The sequence below is a fragment of the Poecilia reticulata genome, chromosome 15 (genome assembly GCF_904066995.2).
Source record: "Poecilia reticulata chromosome 15, P_reticulata-male-v2, whole genome shotgun sequence".
Classification (NCBI taxonomy): domain Eukaryota; kingdom Metazoa; phylum Chordata; class Actinopteri; order Cyprinodontiformes; family Poeciliidae; genus Poecilia; species Poecilia reticulata.
Genome location: NC_088844.1, coordinates 12,144,941 through 12,167,006, shown reverse-complemented (window position 1 = coordinate 12,167,006; position 22,066 = coordinate 12,144,941). Strand labels below are relative to the sequence as shown.

Here is a 22,066-nt window from a genome sequence, read left to right as displayed (position 1 = left end):
AAATATGAACTAAGTGATGATGGTGTTTTTACCTTTATTGGATGATAATTCAAGGGTGTTTATTTTTTTAATTTTCTTTGATCTTTGGGAATGACGGTTTTCGGGAGGGATGGGGAGCAATCAGCCTTATAAATCTGCTGCTTCATGCACGTGTTCGCCTGCTTCGTCGGTCCTTGTGGCCTTCCTTCGTTTGTGTGGATGATGCAAGTCAAAAAGAAAGAAAAAAAAAATCAAGTCCCTCCCTCCCCCTCCTGGACTTGGGGCTCCCTTTTTTTTTTTTTTTTGTCGTTCAGCGTCCCACGCTGATGTTGCAGGTCTTGCAGCTGGGGTCCTTCTTGGCGTTTACTGTGGACAGACTCATGAGCTGGTGCCCGCTGATCTCCGCCACCGTGCCCAGAGCCAGGTCCACGGGCTCCGTGTAGATCACCTCCAAGATGACGTCTTGGGCGTGGTGGAACACCAGGCCGCCGTCTTCGTCCTGCTTGCAGGTCAGGAAGCGGTTGTTGCCGATGTCGAGGGCGGGCAGCCTCTGCTTGCAGAAGTCGTCGCCCCTGGAGCCCCGCGGCGCCAGGACCAGGATGACGTAGTGGTAGGCCGTGTACATGCAGTAGAAGTCTCCGAAGTACAGGTTGGTGTCGGGGTTGAAGAGCGCGTCGGCCCGCACCTCGAAGCGATGGCGGCCGTAGGGGGAGTCCTGCGGCGGCTTGCCGGTGTTGAACTCTGTGTTGCAGCTGAAAAAGATTCCCTCCAGCTTGCCGCTGATGGGCGAGCCGTGACTGCCGCTGTTGTCTTTCACCGACGGCATCATCCGGTTGTCCTGCGCCTCCCTGGAGTTTTGAAAGAACAGATCTGGGTTTTATTTTCATGTCAGCTTTCCCTCGGAGCGATCTGCTAAGGAATCTGCAACGCGTTTTTTATTTCTTGCCATGACAACCACAGACTTTAATGTACTTAATTTGGATTTTGTGCGACGGACCAAGACAATGTGGCACGGACTTGTGCTCTCCTTGATCTTCATGATGCTGTTTGTTTAACATTTTTCTCCGTCAAAACTCTGAGAACACCCGGGTTTATGAGAGTTCCCTCTGTGGAACAATAATAGCAGTTTCCAGTCTATTTAGATCAGGGGTGTCAAACTCAATTTCACCGAGGGCCACTTCAGCATATTGGCCACCCTCAACGGGCCGCATTGACGGTACAAATCAGGAGTTCCCAGGTCCAGTCCTCCAGACTGCAACTTTTAGATGCATCCCTGCATCTAAAAGTTGGGATGCAGGGATCCCTGCATCTACACACCCCAGACTAAAGGTTGACTCCCTCATCAGCAGCAACTCAGTTCTGAAAAGGCTTATAGAGTAAAGGCTTAGAGAAAAGAGTAAAAGAGTAAAGGCTTTTATAGAATAAAGGCTTAGAGATCCAGGTGTGTTAGAGAAAGAATGCATCTAAAGTTGCAGATGGTAGCTCTGGAAAACTAGGCTTGGGCAGCCCTAGCATAAATGTATAAAAATACAATGTTAAAAATAAATTAAACAACACCTCATATTGTTAAATAACGCTTTGGAGCTTCTGGTTAGGAAGCGCATTCAAAACCTTTGGTTGAAATGACATGGCGGGCCACATGTGGCCCGTGGGCCTTGAGTTTGACACATGTGATTTAGAGGTAACAAATATCTGAGTCCTTCACAGAATAATTTACATGTGCACTGAAGCAGAATTTTGCAGTTTGATATAATTGACTAATTACTTCATCTGGATTTAGGAAAAGGAGGTTAAATACAAATGCATAGCTCACTTCAGTTCCCAGATTTTCTAGGTAATATTTTTTTTAAAAGAAGAAAGAGCAGTTCTGCACAGTTCTATTCATGTCATGTAAATTCCCAACAAACAATTTTGAATTTTGACAAGATGAAAAAGAAAAAGTTCAAGAGGCATTAATGTTTTTTTCAAGGCACTGTACAGCTTTATGTAATGCATTTGTTTCTTTCCAATTAAAAACAGGACAGCAAGGATTTAGCAGAGGGATCTTAAATGCTTATCATCTGTTACCAAGGAGACAACAGCACAGTCTCTTGTTTTACTTGTTTGAATAACCACTTAATAAATCGGTTTTCTTTAATCTTATATCATAGACATAAATTATTTAAAGACAGGCAAGAAAGTACTTTCATAAATTTATAGAAATCTAGATTTTTAAAAAAGTAAGCTATTGCCACCCCAATAAAAAAAATTATCTTTTGAAAATATGTACAGCTCCAGAAAAAAACAAAAGCGCACTAAAACTAAAATAAATCTGACCTCAAATTGTCAAAATATAAACCCCAGTCCTGTAGCTATATCTCCAGAAATCCTGTTTTCATTGTTGGAATAATACAATTATTCTACACGGCAGTACCGGTAATCCCCACATGATGGGGTAGTTCACCAAACACGCTCTCCACGAACTGGTTTAGCTGCAACTAAACCAAAGAGAAAAAAAAAAAAATAGAAAAAGGAATGACGTCAGGTTGTACAGCACCAGACAAAAGAGTGCTCAGAATCTGCAGCCTAAGTAAAGAAACCGTTGTATAACTGGGAGCAATTCCTCCAGGCGATCCGATGGAAGGAAAACAGGAGAAAGAGAAGAATGTCCATTTGAAGAGAAGAAAAAACAGAAAATCTGACAAAAACCCCGTCCGCCTACTCTGTGTAGCTGAGTGTTGTCAGCTCACTTTCAGTAAAAACATGAGGGAGTAAAAACAACCTTCCTGTATCTAAAACTGTGTGTGTGTGTGTGTATGAAGAGAAGTCTCCTGGAAGAGCTGGCTGTTTGCTACAGACGTTTTGATGTGGCATATTTGGATTGATGGCAGTAATTAGGATGCTCACAGCGGCTCCCTCCAGCTGATTCTCATTTCTTCCCTTAAAACAGCTGGAGAGAAAGGCTTTAAAGCAAGAGTTAGGAGGCCACCATGTTGTTTTGTAGAGCAAAAGGTTTCTGTAGCGATCGGTCTTCATCCCTGAATTGTCTTGGCAGCAGCGTGCAAATAAAATCTAAACGTGCCGAGAACGAAGCGTTAGAAAACCCGTCCTTGTTAACTCACGACTGCTTTAATAAATATCTCAGTGAAACAGATGCTCGCAGGAAGCAGAGAGCGTTACGCGTTCATTTAAAACGCGTAAAAGAGCAGTTCTCCTTCGTTCGGGGTAAGTTTGATCAAGTGTTTCATGACATTAATAACAAATCTACCCAGACTGAGTAAATAAGTGGTGATAAAAAATAAGTGGTGATGAAAGTAGTTATGGCTGTGCCCACCTGGCGTGATTGAAATACTCTTCATGCTGGTTCCTGTAGAAAACAGAGAACCGCAGCATCCGCCCGGCAATGACTTCGGCCTTCTCCAGCAGCTGGTTTAGATGAACCGTAGAGTAATCTAGAAACAGATTCATTATTTTATTGGTAAAACACACACACACACACACACACACACACACAAAACATTGAAAACAGATCATCAACTGTCAGAAACCTATATTGAAATATTCAGGTATTTAAATAAAAAAAAGCTAAATATCTTCCGCTCTACCAATTAAGAAATTTAAACTTAACATGAAGAATAATTAAATGATTCCCCTCCAAATATCCCCTTTGCGACGAAGCAACTGGAGCAAAAACATTTAATCAAGTCTCGTAATATAATTCTACTCCCACCAATCGCATGAGGGGCTTTTTCTTAATGAGTGCGAGTACAGGCCAAAAATAGCTAGTACTCCAATAAACGAGCGCTTAAAGACAAACGAAACAAGATGTGCAGTTTTGTTTTGTTTTCTTTTGTTATATCCAAGAGCTTTTCAGAGAACACCTTGACTTTTATTGCTGCCCGGATCCTTCCTGTGCACACAAAACATTTGTTTATTGATGTTGCCAGGAGTTTATCTGCCCAGCTAGAATGTAGAGGAGGAGCAGGAACACTACAATGCCCCTCAGTTCACTTTCCTCCTTTTAATCTCCTTCACAACCTAATCTAAGAGATGCACCAACCATCTATTTAGTGTCGTCCACTTATCAGAGATCAGGTCACCGGCTGACGGGGGCTGGGATTTAAAACCCAGACATCCCTCTTTGCTTGACAATTAATATTTACCCTCGAGCAAGTTGTGGTCTAGTCTCAGTAGGACACACTGAGGAAAACCTCCAAAAGGAGGTAATCAGATGGAAAAACCATCTCAACCTAGTCCTTTTGACACAGATCAGCAGCGGCTCTAGCCTGAGCGCTCTCTCCAGACGTTGGAGCGACTCTCTCCATATAAGTAGGCAGTAGGAATGGAGTGAGGAAGCCATGTGAATGTGTTGAGCCTTCTCAGCATTTGCTTCACTGGTAATATTTGTGGGTTTTTCAAGGGCAGTATTTGTGTTTGTTGGGGGGTATGGTTGCCGTGTCATGCAGTCAGAGCTACAGTCACCTAATAAAGTAGGAATAAATAATGGCTATTATCACTTTTTGTTTTTATCTCAACGGTGCCACAAAATATTGTGAGGAAACTTTAATATTGTCCACCCCTAAATGGGAACAAGCTTCACTTGGATCTGAAGACCCAGGGAAAGGCACACTCCCACTGGTGGCTCTTCAGAAACCCTCTTGCTGGTGCTAAAATACTGTTATCCCTCTCATACTTTGTTCTTTCTGTTATTTTTCATTAGCTTAACTAAAACAGAAATAAATTATGTTGTGTGACGGGTTGATAAAGAGCCAATTTCTTTCCCAAATCTTCTTGTGTGTCAACAATCCTGGTTCATTTCTTGAGTGCAGCCGATTTTTCATGGCTGGTTATGTTTTGATGCAAGCTATGAAATTAGGTTCAAGCACCTAATTGCTGAACAAAATTTATTCGGCTTTTCAAGAATGTTACCTTGCTGTACAGCAGTTTGCTTTTCCATCTGCAGTAACCCAATAAAAATGAAAATTGATTGAATTCAATGAGCTAATGATATACTGCTTGGCCTCGACGCGTCAGAGTTAAGGACAGGCAGGGGAATGGGCACCTAAGGGCCTAAGCTGTATGTCTGTTCTCTACCAGGAGGCCTCTGTGGATAAGCCCCCCTTCACCCCCTCAGCCTGCTATCTACTCTTTCCCCTCCCCCACTATAAGCCTCTTGGTTGTTATGTTATGTGACTTTAGCATTCCAAACATATAGCACAGCTCCCCTTCTTCCTTTAATCCCTCTATTTTCTCATCCTCCTCCACTCCTCTATTGATCTTCTCCTCAAATCATTGCAGACTTCCTTTAATATTCTCCCTCCCAAAATGCCATCGTCTTTATTTCTGTGTGTATTTCGTACAGTTTGCCCCCCTCGGAAGCCTGAAAAGGCAGCTCTGACGGAGGTCGATCGAGGACATGCGCGACGTGGACTGCGAGTTGTGGATTACGCACCGGCAGTGCAGAACTCGATGATCTCGCTCCACTCGGAGACGGTGTAGTCCCCGTCGGTCTGTTTGGACGCAGTCTGGACGGCCACAGTGTACTCTGTGCGGGGGCTCAGGAACCAGTGGCCCCGGACCGTCATGGGCAGGGGCACCGCCTTGGCCACGAGCTTGGTGGGAACGTCCTGGGTACAGAGAAGGGAGACAGGATGACAGGCAAGGAAAAAGGGCAAAAAAGGTCAACCTTGACATGTCCTAATTACTCAGAAGGAGACTGACCATGTACGTCTCTCTCTTTTTATTTTTTCCCAGCTACATTCAAAGATGTGCCGACTCACGTCTGACCAGATTATTTCTACACCCAAAATGCTCTGTCAAATTTCATCAACAAGCCCCCCAACCCCGCTCCCCTCCACCACCACCACCACACAGGTATCAGTTGGCCTTAGCAGCTCAGTGATTGGACCGACAGCTCCTGCCTAGCAACAGAGTCATCCCGCTACAACAAGGCGGAAAGAGGAGAGGTTCTCTGCAGCAACTCAATAAAATACAGAAAGAAGGAGGCTAATGAGACAAATGTTAAAGAATGACTAAAACAGACACAAAGCAGGATCTGTTTTAGTGTCGCAGAGTTAGACAATCAGAGCATCTGGCGTTAGGGTCCTGAAGTCAAAACCACCTTGAAAAGAATCTTTAAGCTCTCAAAGAGCGGTCAAGTTGAGGTAAACTCCACCTTTATTTAAAAGAGAAAAGTACTAAAGTAAAGTAATTTGTTGATGCAGCAAAAACATCTATACAATTTTTTTTACCCTGTTACTACAATTGATGCAAAACGTCAGTATTTCTCCATTCACCAACTCTTGCAAAAACGTGTAAGGTTGTAACGGGATGGATCCCACACACTTTTCCCATATTTATTCAGATATGGAATAAAAACCCTAAACATTTACACACTTTCTCAAACTGTGTGGAAAATCTGATTTAAATGTTTATTTCCCAATATTTTTAAAATGTCAGGAAATAAACATGTCTCCACAGCTTCATGTTCATGTTGCTCTGACTACTGGCTGTGCATGACTACGGAAAATTCATATTATTTAACATATAGAAACATGCATATTTGTGCTAAAGACTACTGCTCTTTTGTAAAATAAATAAATAAATAAGAATAACTACTGTCTAGTGATGTTTGTTATTACGTTTCATAGCCAATTCAAGGCAAAGGGAACCAAACTGCTGTTCTTGGTCCCAAAAGAACCAGAAAGATCCCAAAAGTCAGGTTTCTACACCTCCACTGATGTGTTACACGTCACTCATAATTGTTCAAAGCAAAACCTTTGATCCCAGAGAGCTGAATTTGAAATGTTAAAAAAATTATTTAAATATTTTTAAACATGCATAATTCCCACAAGATTCTCTCAACACATAAATCATATATGAAATGAAAATAATCTGAGCAGCACAAATCTGGCTATTGTTTGTTTTTACCATCAAAATGGTTATGTTAGATATAATGTGCATCCATCTTGAAACAGAAGAGACATGAAACTAATAAAAGTAGAGCTGTGCTGCAGAGAGTAGGACCTGCTCTTTTAAACTGATTGTCATGACTCATTATTTGATAGGAACATTTTTTTTACCAATAATAAAATATAAGAGCCATCTCAGAGGACGATTCACGTTCTTAATTCAATTATTTTGTGAAAATGTCCCAGTAAAGAGCCTATCGTTTATTTTCAAAAGGCCATAATAACAGCCTGCTTGGTGATTCATCTCCCACCTTTAAAAGATTGTTGTGTCTGACTGGCGCCTCTGTTACCTTGTGTTTGAACTTGTTTGAGTTTTTGTTCTCCTTCTTATTCAGGTCAATGAAGTAGTGTGTGATGCGTTCCTTGCTGCGCGCCTCCATATCCCAGCAGATCTTAAAGGAGTCGCAAGTGATGTTGCTGATTTTGATGTTCTGAGGAACAGGGAGTTCTTCCATGCTGCCATCCTGGGATTTGCTATCTGTGTAATTGAGAAAAAACAAAGAAGAAGAGAGAGAGAGAAAAAAAAAAAGACTGTCACCATGGAACGGCATAATAGAATAGCAAAATGGGATCAAATGACTAAAAATTCTTTGAATAATTACACTCGCTGCTTGAATATTTGCTTACAACGACCCAGAGAAGATCATAAATCGCCATTTTATGCACACAGTTCAAAACAAGAAAACCCTGACTCCACGCATTTATAGTCAGCCTGCACAGTGGAATGGCTAAAGCTTACCGATAAAAAATAAAAAACTGGAGTAGCTATTCAGCACACAGCATTTACAGTATAGCCATCAAAATGCACAGCGGGACAGAGCTGCGTACTGTATACGCTGCCATGGAAACACCGCTCTCTGCACGCTTGTGCACATATCTGCTTTACAGAGCCTCAGCAGCGTTACAAATCCGATACTCAACTCCCTCCTCTCCTAAGCGGCCTCATCGGTGTTATGAATCTTCTGCAGAAGCAAGTGCGTTCGAGCAGTAATCGGGGGTCACGTTATTGCCACAGTGTCACTAACCCATTTGGCCTCTACCAAAAACCCAATGTGTGCTGCAGCAAATCTCACATTTTCTCTGCTGCACGGCTGCCAACGGCTTTACAACTCAAAGTTCACCCAGAGGCTGATGGAAAAACAAAACCCAGCTGAATAAGAGCTTTGTCAAGTAAGACGGAGTACGAACTTTGAGACGCCCACTTGGCATGGCAACAATGCATTTGTTGTGTATTGCTCTGGGGTCTGCACACAACAGCGGGTAAAAATTCAAGAATGCCATGTTTGGGGGGGGGGGGGGGGGGGTAATGTTCAATATGACCGGGCCCTATAGAGGGTTAACAATAGCTGGAGTAGCGGAGCATGGAAAATCCATCTCCGCTCGTTCGCCGGGAGAGGCAGAGATAAAAGAGTGGGCTGGTAATTGGGTTTGTGCACTCTAACGCCTCACCTCCAAGTAATTGTCAAACAGTGCAGCTTTTGTGGATTGATTTTCTTAAAATTAGACGAGCAAAGGGTAGCTTTTACCACTCACTGTGTTGCATGAGCACAGAAAGCAGAAGAAAACCTGCAGTCACTGCCTTTTCCAAATTAAAGTCCTTACTTATTTTCCCTCTTCCTCCCAACAGAGTGTTTTCAAAAAATTATTTACCTTAAAACATGTCAACAGCATCCCAAAATGAACCATTGGACCTTGTAAAATTACCTTTGATCTATTTTTAACTGTTTTTTCATTTAACCTACCAACACAAAGTAGTGCATAATGAAATAAAAGGAAAACTATATACGGACTTCAAAGCTATTTTGCAAATTAAACTAATAAGTGTGGCATGGACTCAATGAAATCCGCTGCAGCTAATTAGCCTCATGTGGAAGTAGACGTTCCTTTGGAAACGCTTGCTGGCAAGTTACCAGAATGAATGTTTAAAGAAAACATCACCTGATATGTGTTGCCTTAATGTTTACTATAAAATTAAAATGAAAGCTAATAAAATACATAATACAAGACAAAACGTTGTGCCTAAAATTTCACATTAATTTGCATCTGTTTTGAAAGGCCTTGCATGAGTTTAATAAAGTGTGACAAGTACTTGTCCCAGCAGGCCACATCTGAACTGTGATCACAGGCTACACAGAATCATTTCAAGGGTTTACATCAAAATGTATTGAGAAGTTAGGATAGCCCAGTTAACATATATATATATATCTAAATCCATTTAAAGTTATTCACAAATACTACACTGACAAAGCTCCAGTGGCAACTGGTGAAAAGAAAAAATAAATCTTGGTTTGTAGATATGCCAATAGTTTTGAGCTCCTCTCTGTACTCCACATCAGAATGACCATCTGACCCAGCAAACATCATGATACCAACCAAACATTTGCGTTGTAACAACAGCAGAAACTCAAAAATGCAACAATTATTAACACTTAAAAAAACAAACAGAAATCTTAGCAACATCCTCGAGCAGCATTAGCATTATGCTAACCAGAGCAACATTGATAGTTAATCAGCAAAGACCAAATGATGGTGGTTGATTAAAAAAAAAAAAAAAAAAAAAAATGACACATGCTGAGGAACATAAGCTGTAGTTTACCCACAATCTGTAAACTGTCACTGTCAATGAAGGTGGAGAATTTGATCTAAACTTCCTTTCAACTACCATTGTTATCAAATTTATCCCCATATTGACCCAAAACTTTCCAGCATCGTCCAGACGGGGCAGAATTTCAGGGAGCCAAAGACATTAAATTCAGAGATGCTGATTGGCCAAATGTTTATTATTTTCCCCTAGCAACCACACATGATTGGCTATTCAGCGGCGCTACTGGGTCGCTATCCAGATGTAGTAGTCAGTCAAGGTAAATTCAACATTGAATGAGTTATGTTATGTGTTGAGGCTGAAATGATAAGCAGCCCTCCTTCTGAGTGCACTTGGCCTGACTTCTCAGAGTCGACATGACACGCCCAGGCCTCTCCGTGTTGATTGGAGGAAACATCCTGTCATGTTCTGCCGGTGGTCTGCATTTAATGTGCCCATCTCATTAAAACAAGACCCCACTGTTGATTCATTTGGCTCAGACTGAGGGGGTCAGCGCAAGACATGACGGGCCACAGCTCAGAGAGGAAGTCTTTCATCAAGTCAGTGCAGACCAGACAGTGATGCAAGCGCCGTAACGTCCCATCAGAAACTGGATGGATGGTGCTGACCTTTACCAAAGTCGGGGGAAAAAAAAACAGACCCTTTGTTGTCATTCTCTGACATCTGCCTTATGGGAAAAAAAATGAAATACAGTATAGCTGCAAATGCATTCAAGGACTTTTTCTCTGGTTTCCCTTTATAGTTGTTATTGTTGTATAACCCATCTCACTTGGGAAAGACTTTGTTTCTTCTGGTCCTGCTTGCTGGATTTAAAAACCCTAAAAAGTCTTCCCTTTCCATGTGTCGTCAACAACAATATTTTCCTTCAAAGCTAAATCCTGTGAAGAGTTTTACCCCCCTGCCTTCAGGTGACTCCAGGATGCTGACTCATCTCCTGTTTACTCCACTGCTCACCGAATTCATACCAAGACACTTAGCCTACACTAATGCGCCCTAATACTGCCTTTAAAAAACATTAGTCAGTACTTTCACGCAAATCTTCTTGAATAAGTGGGATATCAAACATTTGCAGACATCACAGGCAAATCAGCAAAAACCTAGCATTACTTTTCATCCACATTTGTAAACAGGCAACGTTCTTGAATGAGCAAAATACAACTTCATTTAGTTATTTGTAGTTGTATAACAAGCGTTGGAGGTTTCTGACAAGGGGCGACATGGGCAACCACCCAGAGCGGCAAGAAACCTCCACCCCACCCCTTGGGATGTGATTGTTATGAGTTATGACGGGACCTAATGCATTTCTCAACTTGGGTGAGGATTGAGGAGCTGAGGGTCGTTCACACAGAGAGCCAAACAGACCGCCTTTGATAAGAAATAATATGAACTCTCGTTATTTACTCAGTTACACACACAAAGCTTTACCGAGTAGCTAGACGTCTTACAGTCAGCAGTGCTCTCTCAGTCCTCCTTCACTCCTGCCACTCTGCAAAAGTCCAGAATATTGAGTCTTTGATTAGCTGCTATAAACTGGGATCGGCAGACGGGCAGATCAGTGACGGCGGTGAAGAGCGGATTTTAATGCACAGACTGGCAAATCCTTCCCCCCGTCCCATCTTCCTCCTTTCTGTTGCGTCTGTTCATCGGTTTGTTTTCTGCTAAACAAATCTCATCAATCTGCCTTCCTTCCTCTTGCTTGCATTTGAGTTTCCCACCTCACACACCACTTGTTAAACGGTCTACTTTGTCTTTTCCTATAGCACATAATCCCAATAAAAGGCACTAAAATTTGAGGAGGTAATGGGAATTTTTTTTAGGGGGGGGGTGCTCAAGCGGTATGAAAACTGTTTGTGCGGCACTGTAGGACCAAAACCACAAAATGTAAACAAGATAAGCCAGGCCCTTTCTGTGGGAAACTGAAGTCAGCCTTAAACCTTCGGGGACTCGGAGAGCGCAGGATGAAAAATGGAGGGGTGAGAGTCAAGCTGGATGAAGGTCAGACTGTGAGAACGAGTAAACTCTTCAGTCTCTCGCAGGAGGCCTTCACCCTCATCCAGACTTAAATTAATCTGCCAGCATTACGCCCTCGCCTCCTTCCTCTTGGATTCGCTTAACGCTTAATTTGGCCGCCGTGTAATGTTACCACAAAGACATATTATGATGCGCTTCTGTTGTTTTTGCCTCGTCCTCTGACGGACTGTAACGCTCTGCTGCACGGAAGGAGGAGGCTGGGCTCTTGGCGCATCATGATTAAGCAAAAAACGAGGCAGTTTATTAGGAGTCATTATTTAAGAGTTAAGAAGCACATATTAATTATGCAGCTCCCAGAGGAGATTGCAACAAACCCAGGAGACCTCTGCATGCTTCAGCAGAGCACCGCGTGTCGGGATGCAGAGACGGCTGCTCTGCAGGAAACTGGTCGGACAAAATTATTTAAACTCAAAACAAACAATCTTGTTGCCTGCAACTGCGTTTGCAGGACAGGTAGTTCACACTCAAGAGATGTAAGAAGATAAAACATCAAGAAGATAAAATGAATGTCTTGTTAAGATGCATATGCAGCTCCGTCTAGTCACACCTGGAGATATCGAGTGTTGCATTTCAGCCGGCTTCACTGCTTCAATTGAGTCTGTCTGAACAGCTTTGATGTGATCTCTGTGTGGTTGCCGTTGTCCACTAAAGCTCCATTTGAGAGCTCTGATAGTAGCAAGTTTGAGAGAAATAAAAAGCTAGATGGTAGTTTGACAGCACAAGTGCGCACTTAGACAAGCCATCTGAAGAGCAAGTCGTGAGTCTAAAATTGAGCTGTAAACACGAAGAAGGCGATATTAGTCAGCATAGATACTCAGAGCCCTTTGGAGGAAAAAAAAAAAACAGATCACAGCTTTCTTTTAGCTGTAGCACAGGCTAGGCTGTGATAGGAACCATGCTGTGAGCCTGAGAAGCTGCCAATGGCAAAAACATCTTTCAGAGTGTGATAAACAGTGTGCTGCATTGGGGTTAAGTTATTTATTCCACCTTTAGCCATGCTCAATAAAAATAAGTAACTTTTTATTTTTTTTATTTTTCCCACCAAATCAACTTAAGCTGGAGAACAAAACATGCTTTTTCTTACTTGTCCAAAACCAAAATGACTCATTATCTCTCATTTGCAACTTAAATTCAAGTATCCAATTTTTTTTTTTTTTTTTTTTACAGTTATAGGCCTAAACGTCTGTAAATACCCATGAGTACGATAACATTTTGGTATTTTGCATTACAATTGAACATTACAATTCAACAAATAGTCGTGGCAGCATTGCATTTCTAGGTCTTGCCAGCACAGTCATGGATTTATGTCAGAAGACAGGCCTGCTGGTCTCTGGCAGAATCATCAAAAGAGCCTCATCTCATCGGTCTGTGTGGAAAAGGCAAGTTTTATGAACCAAAAGCCATAAAACTGGCAGCTGGCTCAATGAACCAAATAAAGACCACTGAAAAGTCATTATGAAAATATACTGTGTACATATAAAGAGGAAGGATTCTTCACCACAGAAGAAGCTGGGACGTTTCACACCCTGAAGAGTTGCAGTCACAGACTGGTGAAGGACACGGCACCAAAAACCACGAGCACAACTCGATACAAGTCTAACTTATTCACTTAAGCTGATTCTACAGTTTTGCCCTCAGTAAAACATCCCCCACCCCCTCCGAGTGCTGAAGATACACATGTCATAGCCACATGAGTACAGTGAACCATTAACCCCATCTCTGACATGGGGAACACAGAAACAACTTGTTTCCCACTGTGCATTGAAAAGCTCTAACAGACCTCCGTGTGTGTGTGTGTGTGTGTGAGGGCACTCCATGCGTTCCTTCGCTGGCTCAGCCTGGGCATTCGAGCCTCTCACGCGGGCGATTAAATATTAATGGGGATTCAGATAAATTTAGAAAGTAAAAACAGAAACCGATGCGGCCGGCATCGACCCGATGTGATGACGCCGGGTTTCCAAGAAGGGTGAAAGTGAACGCGAGAGAGACGGTGAGGAGTGCAATGCCTTTTCTGGGAGGAATTTCATGCACAGAGTGCCAGCTGAAATGAAAGCATGAGACAGAGGGAGCGGCTTTAAGTTTGTGTGTTTATGTTCAACAAAGTCTGTGCCACGGTACTGACTTCTTTTTGTTTTTGCTCGTTTTGTCACACTGAGACGGTTCGGTTCTTCGCCTAATTTCAAAATTAGGCAAAAAATACAACATGATGTTTTCACTCATTGCCAGTAAAAGCGATCCAAACCCCCAGACCTAATAACTGGTTATCTGCCATCAAGCATTTATGATTACTGTCTTTTCCATTGCTGTGAGGGAACTGTGACCTAGTCTTTGGAAAATTATCTTCATTCAGCCACAGCATGTTTAAGGTCATCCAACAGAATCTCAATGAATTTAGTTCACACTTAGTACAAAATCTCAATTTTATTTTTAATTGAGTCCTTCAGAAGTGGACATCTAAAGGGCTCAGTGTGAATCATTGCCCCGCTGCATAAACAAAACCAAGGTGAGTTTGAATTTAAGGTCAGGAACTGATGGTTGGTCAGTGGCAGTAAAGGTCACTTCATGCTGGTTCTACAGGACATACAGTATGTGCCTCATAAAACTAAACATGAACAAAAAATAAATAGTTGCTTTTTGTGCAGATTTTTAGACTGATGTAAATGATGACAATAGCTGCATAAAGATTTGGTACTTTTTTTTTTAGCATTAAAACATAAAGACATGCAAATGGTTATTACAACACTGCCGTTGTTCCAAGTGACACGTCGCATGAATATTTTAAATCACAACAACCCATCTTGTGTTTAGAAAGAGAGTGGACATTGTTGACGGAGCAACACAGCAACAGAGAGTATGTGGGCGTCTCAAGGACAAAGACTTAGCTACTACTTCCACGAGTAACTGTGCTGCAAATACGAGACTCACCCTAAAACCATGCCTGGAAATCTACTGAAATGAAAGCGCCAGAGAGAAAGCAACAAAGCGCCAAGGGGATACGGATGCACCGTGTTGTATTGCATGTGCAGTAGATGTGGTAAAGGAGAAAACGTGCCCACTATTGCTTCATTGTGATCAGATGCTGGGGGAGCATTAATGGAGATAAAGTGGTATATATATGTGTGAACAGATTTCATTGGTGCAACATAGATTAATCTATAATTAATCTATGTGAACTGGCATCTCTGCGACCAAGCCTCAGATGTGGAATCAGTGCTGTGTAATTGCACTGACGGGTGTGCAGGGCTGCACCGCCTGTGCACGCTCTTGTGGGTGCAGCCATGTTTTAGCTTTTCATTCTCTTCTCATGATGACTTGCTTTTTCTCTTTCCCCCCCCCCCCTCCACCTCCTTCACTCCACCCCCCCCCCTCCTACCAGCATCAACTGTTTCACATGAGGAATATGAACAAATTCAATTTTAACTCTCATATATGCAGCATGCTATATTTAAAACGACATTTGTGTGCTTTGTTTTGCTTTTCCTCCCTCCTAATTCTATAACTTTGATGAGAAGTCAGTCGCAGACCACAAACGTGGTTTAATGAGATGCCGTGAAATGTTGAGTTATAAAATGCAGAGAAGTTACTGCAAACGAACTGGGGACGAGGCTGGGGGGGGGCGGGGTGGTGGGAAGGGATGCAGGGTTTTCTCAAAGAGAAAATGAACAGAAGTAATGATAAGCCATAGGCGGGGTTGGTGCCTTTCTCTGTCCACGCCTGTGGTGCTGAAATGAAAAGGCGCTTATCAGTTGCCAACATGTGCACGCTCAGTCTGCAGGGGCAGACAGTTATTTCCAACAAAGGACTTCTTCTCCATTATTAATGTAAATGTATTCAGCTATGTTCTCTCCACGGATATAAAGCGCACAATATATCTGCCTAAGCAACCTGCGGAGTCACCGGCCCTCATCCCTCACGCAAACTATACGGGTTCTGCACGCTGTTCCAACTAAGAGCAGCGTTTATATTTGCCCCCTTCCTCCCCCTCTTCCACTTAAGAACTACAGTAACACAGACTCACCGTCTCTTTCGCATAACTGTATGGAATCCAGACTCAGGTCCTTGATCATCCCCTCGCAGGGACTTAACGGGCTGGTGATATTGTGCGCCAAGCCTGGAACCTCCATCGCTGCTGGGGAGTCGGGGGTGATGCTGCCGCTCTGATTGCTGCGTAAATATCGACTTGCAGGTGGACAAAAAAGCCGTTCGTCCGCGTTAGAAGAGGAAGGAGGAGAAGAAAGAGTCCGGTGTCCAGCCCCGCTCCGTCGCTCTCCTCTTCTGTCTCCTGGGTGGTGCGGCTAGTGGCGCGTCAGCGGAATCGTCACGGCCCCAACAGCGCAATGAGCCGCCAGCTGCAAAAAGAGGCAACGGCAGCCTCTGCAGCAGAGAACTCGTTAATACGCCGACTGTACCCACCGATCGCTACCCGCTTCCAGCACTGTTTTTTTTTTTTTTGTCACAGCACAGAGACTGCGCGCCTGCAAAGAGCCGCACGGAGCCACAAGTGTGCGCAAAGTGACTGCGCCCTGTGAGTTAAGTGTGTCGCCTCGGGACAATTGAACATGAATAGTTCAGAGGATTACCGCAGAGGGAGTCTGCAGACTCAGTGGCTTCTTATGTAACCAGATTAGGCCGGTGTTCCCCCCTCTGTTTTCGGTCTGCATCTGAACCGCGCTCACATGGACCCGTTCTTTTTTTTTTTTTTTTTTTTTTTCCCATTTTCACGTTCAACGTCATCCCAGCACAGCTTTACCACATGTCCTTATTTGGTAAGGTGTAACCCTCTCTGGTTTCGGAGCGCAGGTGCAAGTGGGCCGTACCATAATGAGCTGGGGGACTTTAATTTACTATTAAATAATGGTAATGGATGACCAAGCTTAATGTACCATTCTATGGGTCAGCAGTGAAGGCTGGTGAGAAATATATTTTGGTGGGGCTGATGTGCCCATAGATCTCCCTACTATTGAACAATAATATTTTTTTCATACAGCAAAAATAACAAGAAAGGTTAGATTAGGTCTGATTACTAACTTGCAAAATATACAGTATTTAAATAAATGCCAACAGCTAACTCTGAATCAGACTCACAACTGTGAAAAATACCAAACCAATCCAAACCAGTGTTGAAGTTTAAATTTCTAACAATTAGAACGAGCAAACATTACTATACCAACCAAACATTAACATTATCCTCCTGAGACCCGGCCCATAGACTTATGTCCATTATGATGGACATTTTGTTGAAGCTTATTTTTTTGTTCATACTTTGAGTTAGCCTTTCTAGCCCTACAGTACTCTTTAGAGGACATACTGGGCTTTCCAGGGATGTGTCATGTGATAGGTTTGCATACTGGGAAGTCCCTTTTTTTCCTAAGTCAAAATGGCCGACCTGCCAGAAACCACATTTTATGGAAAGAGGGTAGACGAGTCAAATATTTTTTTCTTTTGTTATTTTTGTCATGATAATTATTTATATTCTTGTTAATCAAATACCAATAATAATATTTTGACCAGTCAAAAACAATTTAATAATTTCTGTTTAGAAATAACAGACCTTTTCTGAATGTCAATTATAATGGACGTCAGGACTATTTTAGTGTATTTAATGACTCCACATTGTTGTAGGAGAAAGACGTGAAACTGGATTCTCCACAAGATAGTAGAGGGAGATTCAGATCTGGAGTTGTCAGATGAAGATGAGGATAATAAATATCAGCCTCTGGTAGGGAACTTCATCAGATCCAGGACAATCTGATGAAGAGACAGACTCATGGTGCATTCTCACCAATGTCAAAAACACACTTGACACTTCAAATTTGACACATGTGCACTTTTGGTGCATTCATACTAAAAGGGTTTTGAGTATCAGGCGTGTCTGGTTTGCATTCACAGTCTATGTGGAACGTCATAAAAATGGTCCAAACGGTTCAAATCGTGCCACGCTAGGCGCTCTGAACGCTCCTCCATGGCCCTCAATGCGCCTCCACATAGACTTTGAATGTAAACCAGATGGGCCTGACGTTCAAAACACGTTTGGTGTGAACACACCATCAGAGCCAGAGAGAGAGCAGGAAAGTCACTGTGCTGTATGGGCCAGGATTAATTTGTATGTTTGTCTAGGGCCAGGCATCTGTGATGGGAATGTCCATTTCTTGGTTCTGGTCAACATTCGATGAAAGCTCAACATTTGGTCATGAAGATCCAAATGTTGGATCTCTATGACCGTCATTTGGTCCTAAAGATCATGGACACAAGTTTTTTTCTTTGTTTGACCATCAACTGCAACTATCGTTTAGATCTTTCCCATAAATGGTGGAGGCCATCACCACAGGTTTATCGTCAAACCACTTTGTGACAGTCAGCTAAGATGCTCCCTTCTGTTCACAGTGGCAAATCTTCTGGTAATTGGTGTGGCTTTGGTATCCTTTGGTTCATCATAAAGTTGCTGGAAGACCCTTTGAGAAGTTTTCACAACTTATTCCCCATCATTTTCCTGCTCATAACTAGCACTTTTGATTTTTTAGTCCAGAAGATTTTGACTCTGGGAAAGCCAAGATAGGCCACGTGTGCTGATATTCTGAGGAAAGTCCTTGTTCATGTGTGTAATTTTATACTTCTATCATGTTCGAAATAAATAAAAAAATAAACAATTAATTAAGTAAAAATAAATAAAGTCTTCATTTTTTGGGCAATAGTGTTTAGCAACACCCCTGCAGTTTGCAGCCATTTTTGGTTTTTATTTCAAGTAACAAGCAATAGACTGCAACCAGAAATGGATAACTTCTGATTATTAAATGTGTTTTTCGAATTTGACCTCTTGTTGGGTTAATGTGATTCATTAAACAATAATCTGTACATTTTTCCATTTTTTTAATTCTGTCATAATTTAGACTGAATGTCCTGACGTCCACTACAATGGACATGCTGTAAAATAGTAATTAAAAAATATATATATATATATATATATATATATATATATATATATATATATATATATATATATATATATATATATATATATATATATATATAAAATGCTAAGGTGTTCATTTTGGCCTAAATAAGTAGGAAATCACACAAAAAACTGAAATTGGAAGACACTTTTTTTCTTCGGTCTCAGGAGAAACGCAAATTATAACTTATTATAACTTCTTTTTATTCTTTAAGAAATCTTAGCAACATTTATCCAGAGCAGCGTTAGCATTTTGATAACCAGAGCAAAGCGCTTTAGTTAGCATTGCTGTGGTTCATCAGATAAACCACAGCAACATTCATAACTGATTATCAGTATAGAATAAATAACAGCAGCTGAAACAGAAAAAGCAAACAACAGTACAGTACAGTACAGTACAGTACAGTACAGTACAGTACAGTACAGTAGCTAAAACTAACAAAACGCGCAGAGGAACAGAAACAGTAGCTTACCATCCAGGGCCATAGAGAGAGTGTTACCAGCCATCTGGGAAGTGCTGCTCTGTCATTCAAAGTGGAGAATTTAACTGCCGTTGTCACCGCTATCAACTTTATCACCATGGAGACGCAAAACTTTCCTGTTAAGCGGCATAAAGACATTGAATTCAGTGATGCTGATTGGTCAAATGTTTATTATTCTTCCATAGCAACAACACACGATTGGCTACTTAGCTTCACTTCTTCTCGGGCGCCATCAGCTTCGCTCCAGAAAATAATGGACATGAGTCTGTCGAGGAAAGCTAATTAAAGGAAAGTCAGTTCGTGGAAAGGTTGTAATTTTTAGGCACACACTATAAAAGAAAACTCGCTAATGCAATATTTAAAAAATCTTTATAGGTCGCCTTTATAAGCAGTCCTACCCTTTTACGTAAGGGAGGGTGGCACCTCAGCGCCCCCTATCGACCGGCTGCCACTGTCACGGTCAGACGATTGTTCTGCAATCCAGGTGGTGGACTAGAACGTCGTCTGTAGTTTGTACGTCAATTTAAACCGTGCTGTTCAATGCTTTGATTGTTGAAAGAGATGGAGAAGTTGTCCCTCATCAGATATAAGCAGGCCTGGGGTCAACTTAATTGACTTTTATTTACTACGCTTTGCTTAATCCTTCAGCTGCGTTGTGGTTTTGATTGCTTACAATTTGGTTGTGAACTGAAATCCTAACAAATTACATTGACAATTGTAATATGAGAAAATGGTTTGTGCATACTTTATGGAAGCCACTGTAATGGTCTCAGTTGGGCGTCTACTCAGGTTATCCACAGGAAGAGAGACTTCTTAAGACATTAAAGGTCAACTGCCCCACATTTTGCGGTTAAACGGGCTTCAGGCGCCTTGACCTTGGGTCATCGTTTCACCACGCAAAAAAAAAAAAAAAAAAAAAATACTGATCATGCTAGAGTCAGTGTTGTCTACACATTCCCTAAAGTGATTTTGCTTCTATGCACTACAGAGGAACACCACAGTGATGCAGCGTCACTTTCTATTTGTTATGGCTTCTCCCTGTGTCACACAAGGCGATGATCTACTCCACAGACAACGCATTCTGCAGCTGTGCCCTCAACGAGGGAGCTGCAGCACGATGAAATGCATGGGGACGGGTTTTTAGGAGGTCAGGCACTTCATCTCAGTTGATGGGGCTCGTTAAGACGGCATCGTCATCTTAAGTAACATAACAGAGGAAAACTAAAGCCTTGTACCAATTCCTCGTTTCCATTCGGCCCACGGTAAAGTAGCTGGTGAGCATTTTCATAGGGCTTCGAGGATTTAAAACGGGGTTATGGCGGGCAGGTGAATTAAACTCCCGATAAGCTGGTAATCACTGTGGCATTCAGATGCAGCCTCGCTCAGATTTCATCTGGGCATTGCTGCATCTGGCTCAAATTTCCGGCCTGGGAAATGAAACTCATTAAAAGTGAAGGTCAGTGGCAGGCAGAAGATCCCATCAAACACACAGCCGTCTTTATCTGAGGGGGGAGATGCTGCTTTAGTTTACAGTAGATTCAGACAAAGCAGAATGAATCTTTTTTTTTTCTTTTTTACTCTGCCTCAGTCTTCTTGTTACTTATCACTTTGCAATAAGCACTTAATACTTATTATTTTTGAGTGCCTGCTGTGCATTATTATTTATTTTTTGTTCAGGAGCAGCAGGGTGTGGGAATAATACTGTCCGATTCTAGAGGATTCTTTCCCATCCCGCCTCCATCCATCCTTCCTGTCAGCGCCGCTCTCTCTCCACCCACCCGTACTCCCTCCAGCGAGAGTCATCCTGTGTTAACATCAGTGTTTCCAGGAGGAGCTGCAGGAGGAAGAAGGAGAGCGACTCCGCGTCCTGCGTAACTCACACCAGGCCAATTCCAACTCCTTCCTTACCAAGCTCGATCTTTTCTCACACATTTTCTGAGTTTATTTCGTCTCAAAAATGACCATTTAAGTCCCCCCCCCCCACTCCTCCCTCTTCCTATTCTGCTGCTATGGATCTTCTTTCGTCTCACAGCATGCTGTGTTTTGGCTGTCCTCTCTGATTTGTTCACTCTGCTGTGCCTAAAGGCCACATGATGGTAATACTGTCAGACAGATGGACTATTAGCAGGGAGAAGGGTGCAGAAAGATTTTAGGCCAAATAGTAAAACACATTTAAAAGAGCAAACCAGAGATGTGTGTTTTAATCTAGAAGCAGGCTGATTAGTATCGCACTGTTTTTACACAAGGTAAATCAAAATCCAATAACAGAAGACAAGGGATGATAGGCAGCGAAAAAATGAAATGAAAACAAGCAATGGATTGAAAATAATAATAGGAACACTTAGTCGTCAAAGCCAGCTAACACGTGTAAGTGATTAATTCATAAAATAATCAACCTTCATGGAGAAGCTGCAGTTAAGGGAGTAAACGATACTCTGATCACATATCTATATGGTTCACACCTCAGCAACGATTTAAAAATCGATTTGGGTTCATTTAGCGTCTTATAGACGATCAGCATGGACGTAAAATCGATCCTTTTCCAGAGAGTTAACGCAGGGATTCAATGGATGGTGTAACTGGATTAAGAATCGATTCTCCAAAAGGTTATTGATTTCTAATTCAGACAAAACGAATAAAGCAATTACTTCCTCAAAAATAAATAACACAAATAACACATAGTAGTTCCAGTTTGGAAAATAAGATCTGAACACATTCTTGGATAATCCCCAAAAGACTGTTCCAGCTACCAACGTAATATGTCGACGCCAAAATAAAGTTTGCTTTTGCAAAGTGAAATGGTATTTGGGAATCCACACCAAGTGTCAATGAATCTAATCTTAATTGATTATTACTGTTAAGACGGATCATTTAAATCTTTTACCGTTATTTTGGAATCTTTTTTTTGTGGGGGGGGGGCTCATCCCTTGTGCTCCCACACACACAGTGCAGTTGCTACGTATCTGTTGTGAAACAGGAAATGGGACAAGAGTCAACGCACGGAGCACAGCGCAGCATTTTTCACTGGCAGACAGACAGCAACACAACGTCTCCAGGGTTCAATGAGACAAAC

General features: G+C 42.1%; 1 protein-coding gene across 2 annotated transcripts; it reads right to left on the bottom strand.

The window, feature by feature from the left end:
• Nucleotides 1-17: 17 nt before the first annotated feature.
• phyhiplb (phytanoyl-CoA 2-hydroxylase interacting protein-like b) lies at nucleotides 18-19,096 on the bottom strand. 2 transcript variants are annotated; one of them, XM_008429254.2, is made up of 5 exons: nucleotides 18,985-19,096; nucleotides 7,220-7,407; nucleotides 5,411-5,585; nucleotides 3,293-3,410; nucleotides 18-827 (listed from the first exon to the last, which is right to left on the bottom strand). In XM_008429254.2, exons 1-5 carry the CDS (start codon nucleotides 19,016-19,018, stop codon nucleotides 290-292), a joined length of 1,053 nt encoding a protein of 350 aa, XP_008427476.2. In that variant the 5' UTR covers nucleotides 19,019-19,096; the 3' UTR covers nucleotides 18-289. The 2 variants fall into 2 exon arrangements, with proteins under 2 accessions (XP_008427476.2, XP_008427475.2); XM_008429253.3 differs by lacking the exon at nucleotides 18,985-19,096 and adding an exon at nucleotides 15,581-16,229.
• Nucleotides 19,097-22,066: the final 2,970 nt, after the last annotated feature.

Excerpts from the sequence above, each read along its gene's own strand:
- phyhiplb (XM_008429253.3), bottom strand. The coding sequence starts at position 15,686 with ATGGAGGTTCCAGGCTTGGCGCACAATATCACCAGCCCGTTAAGTCCC. Across the intron at positions 7,408-15,580 it reads ACAGTTATGCGAAAGAGACG|ATAGCAAATCCCAGGATGGC; the intron begins GTGAGTCTGTGT and ends TCAATTACACAG. Across the intron at positions 828-3,292 it reads GAGTATTTCAATCACGCCAG|GGAGGCGCAGGACAACCGGA; the intron begins GTGGGCACAGCC and ends TCAAAACTCCAG.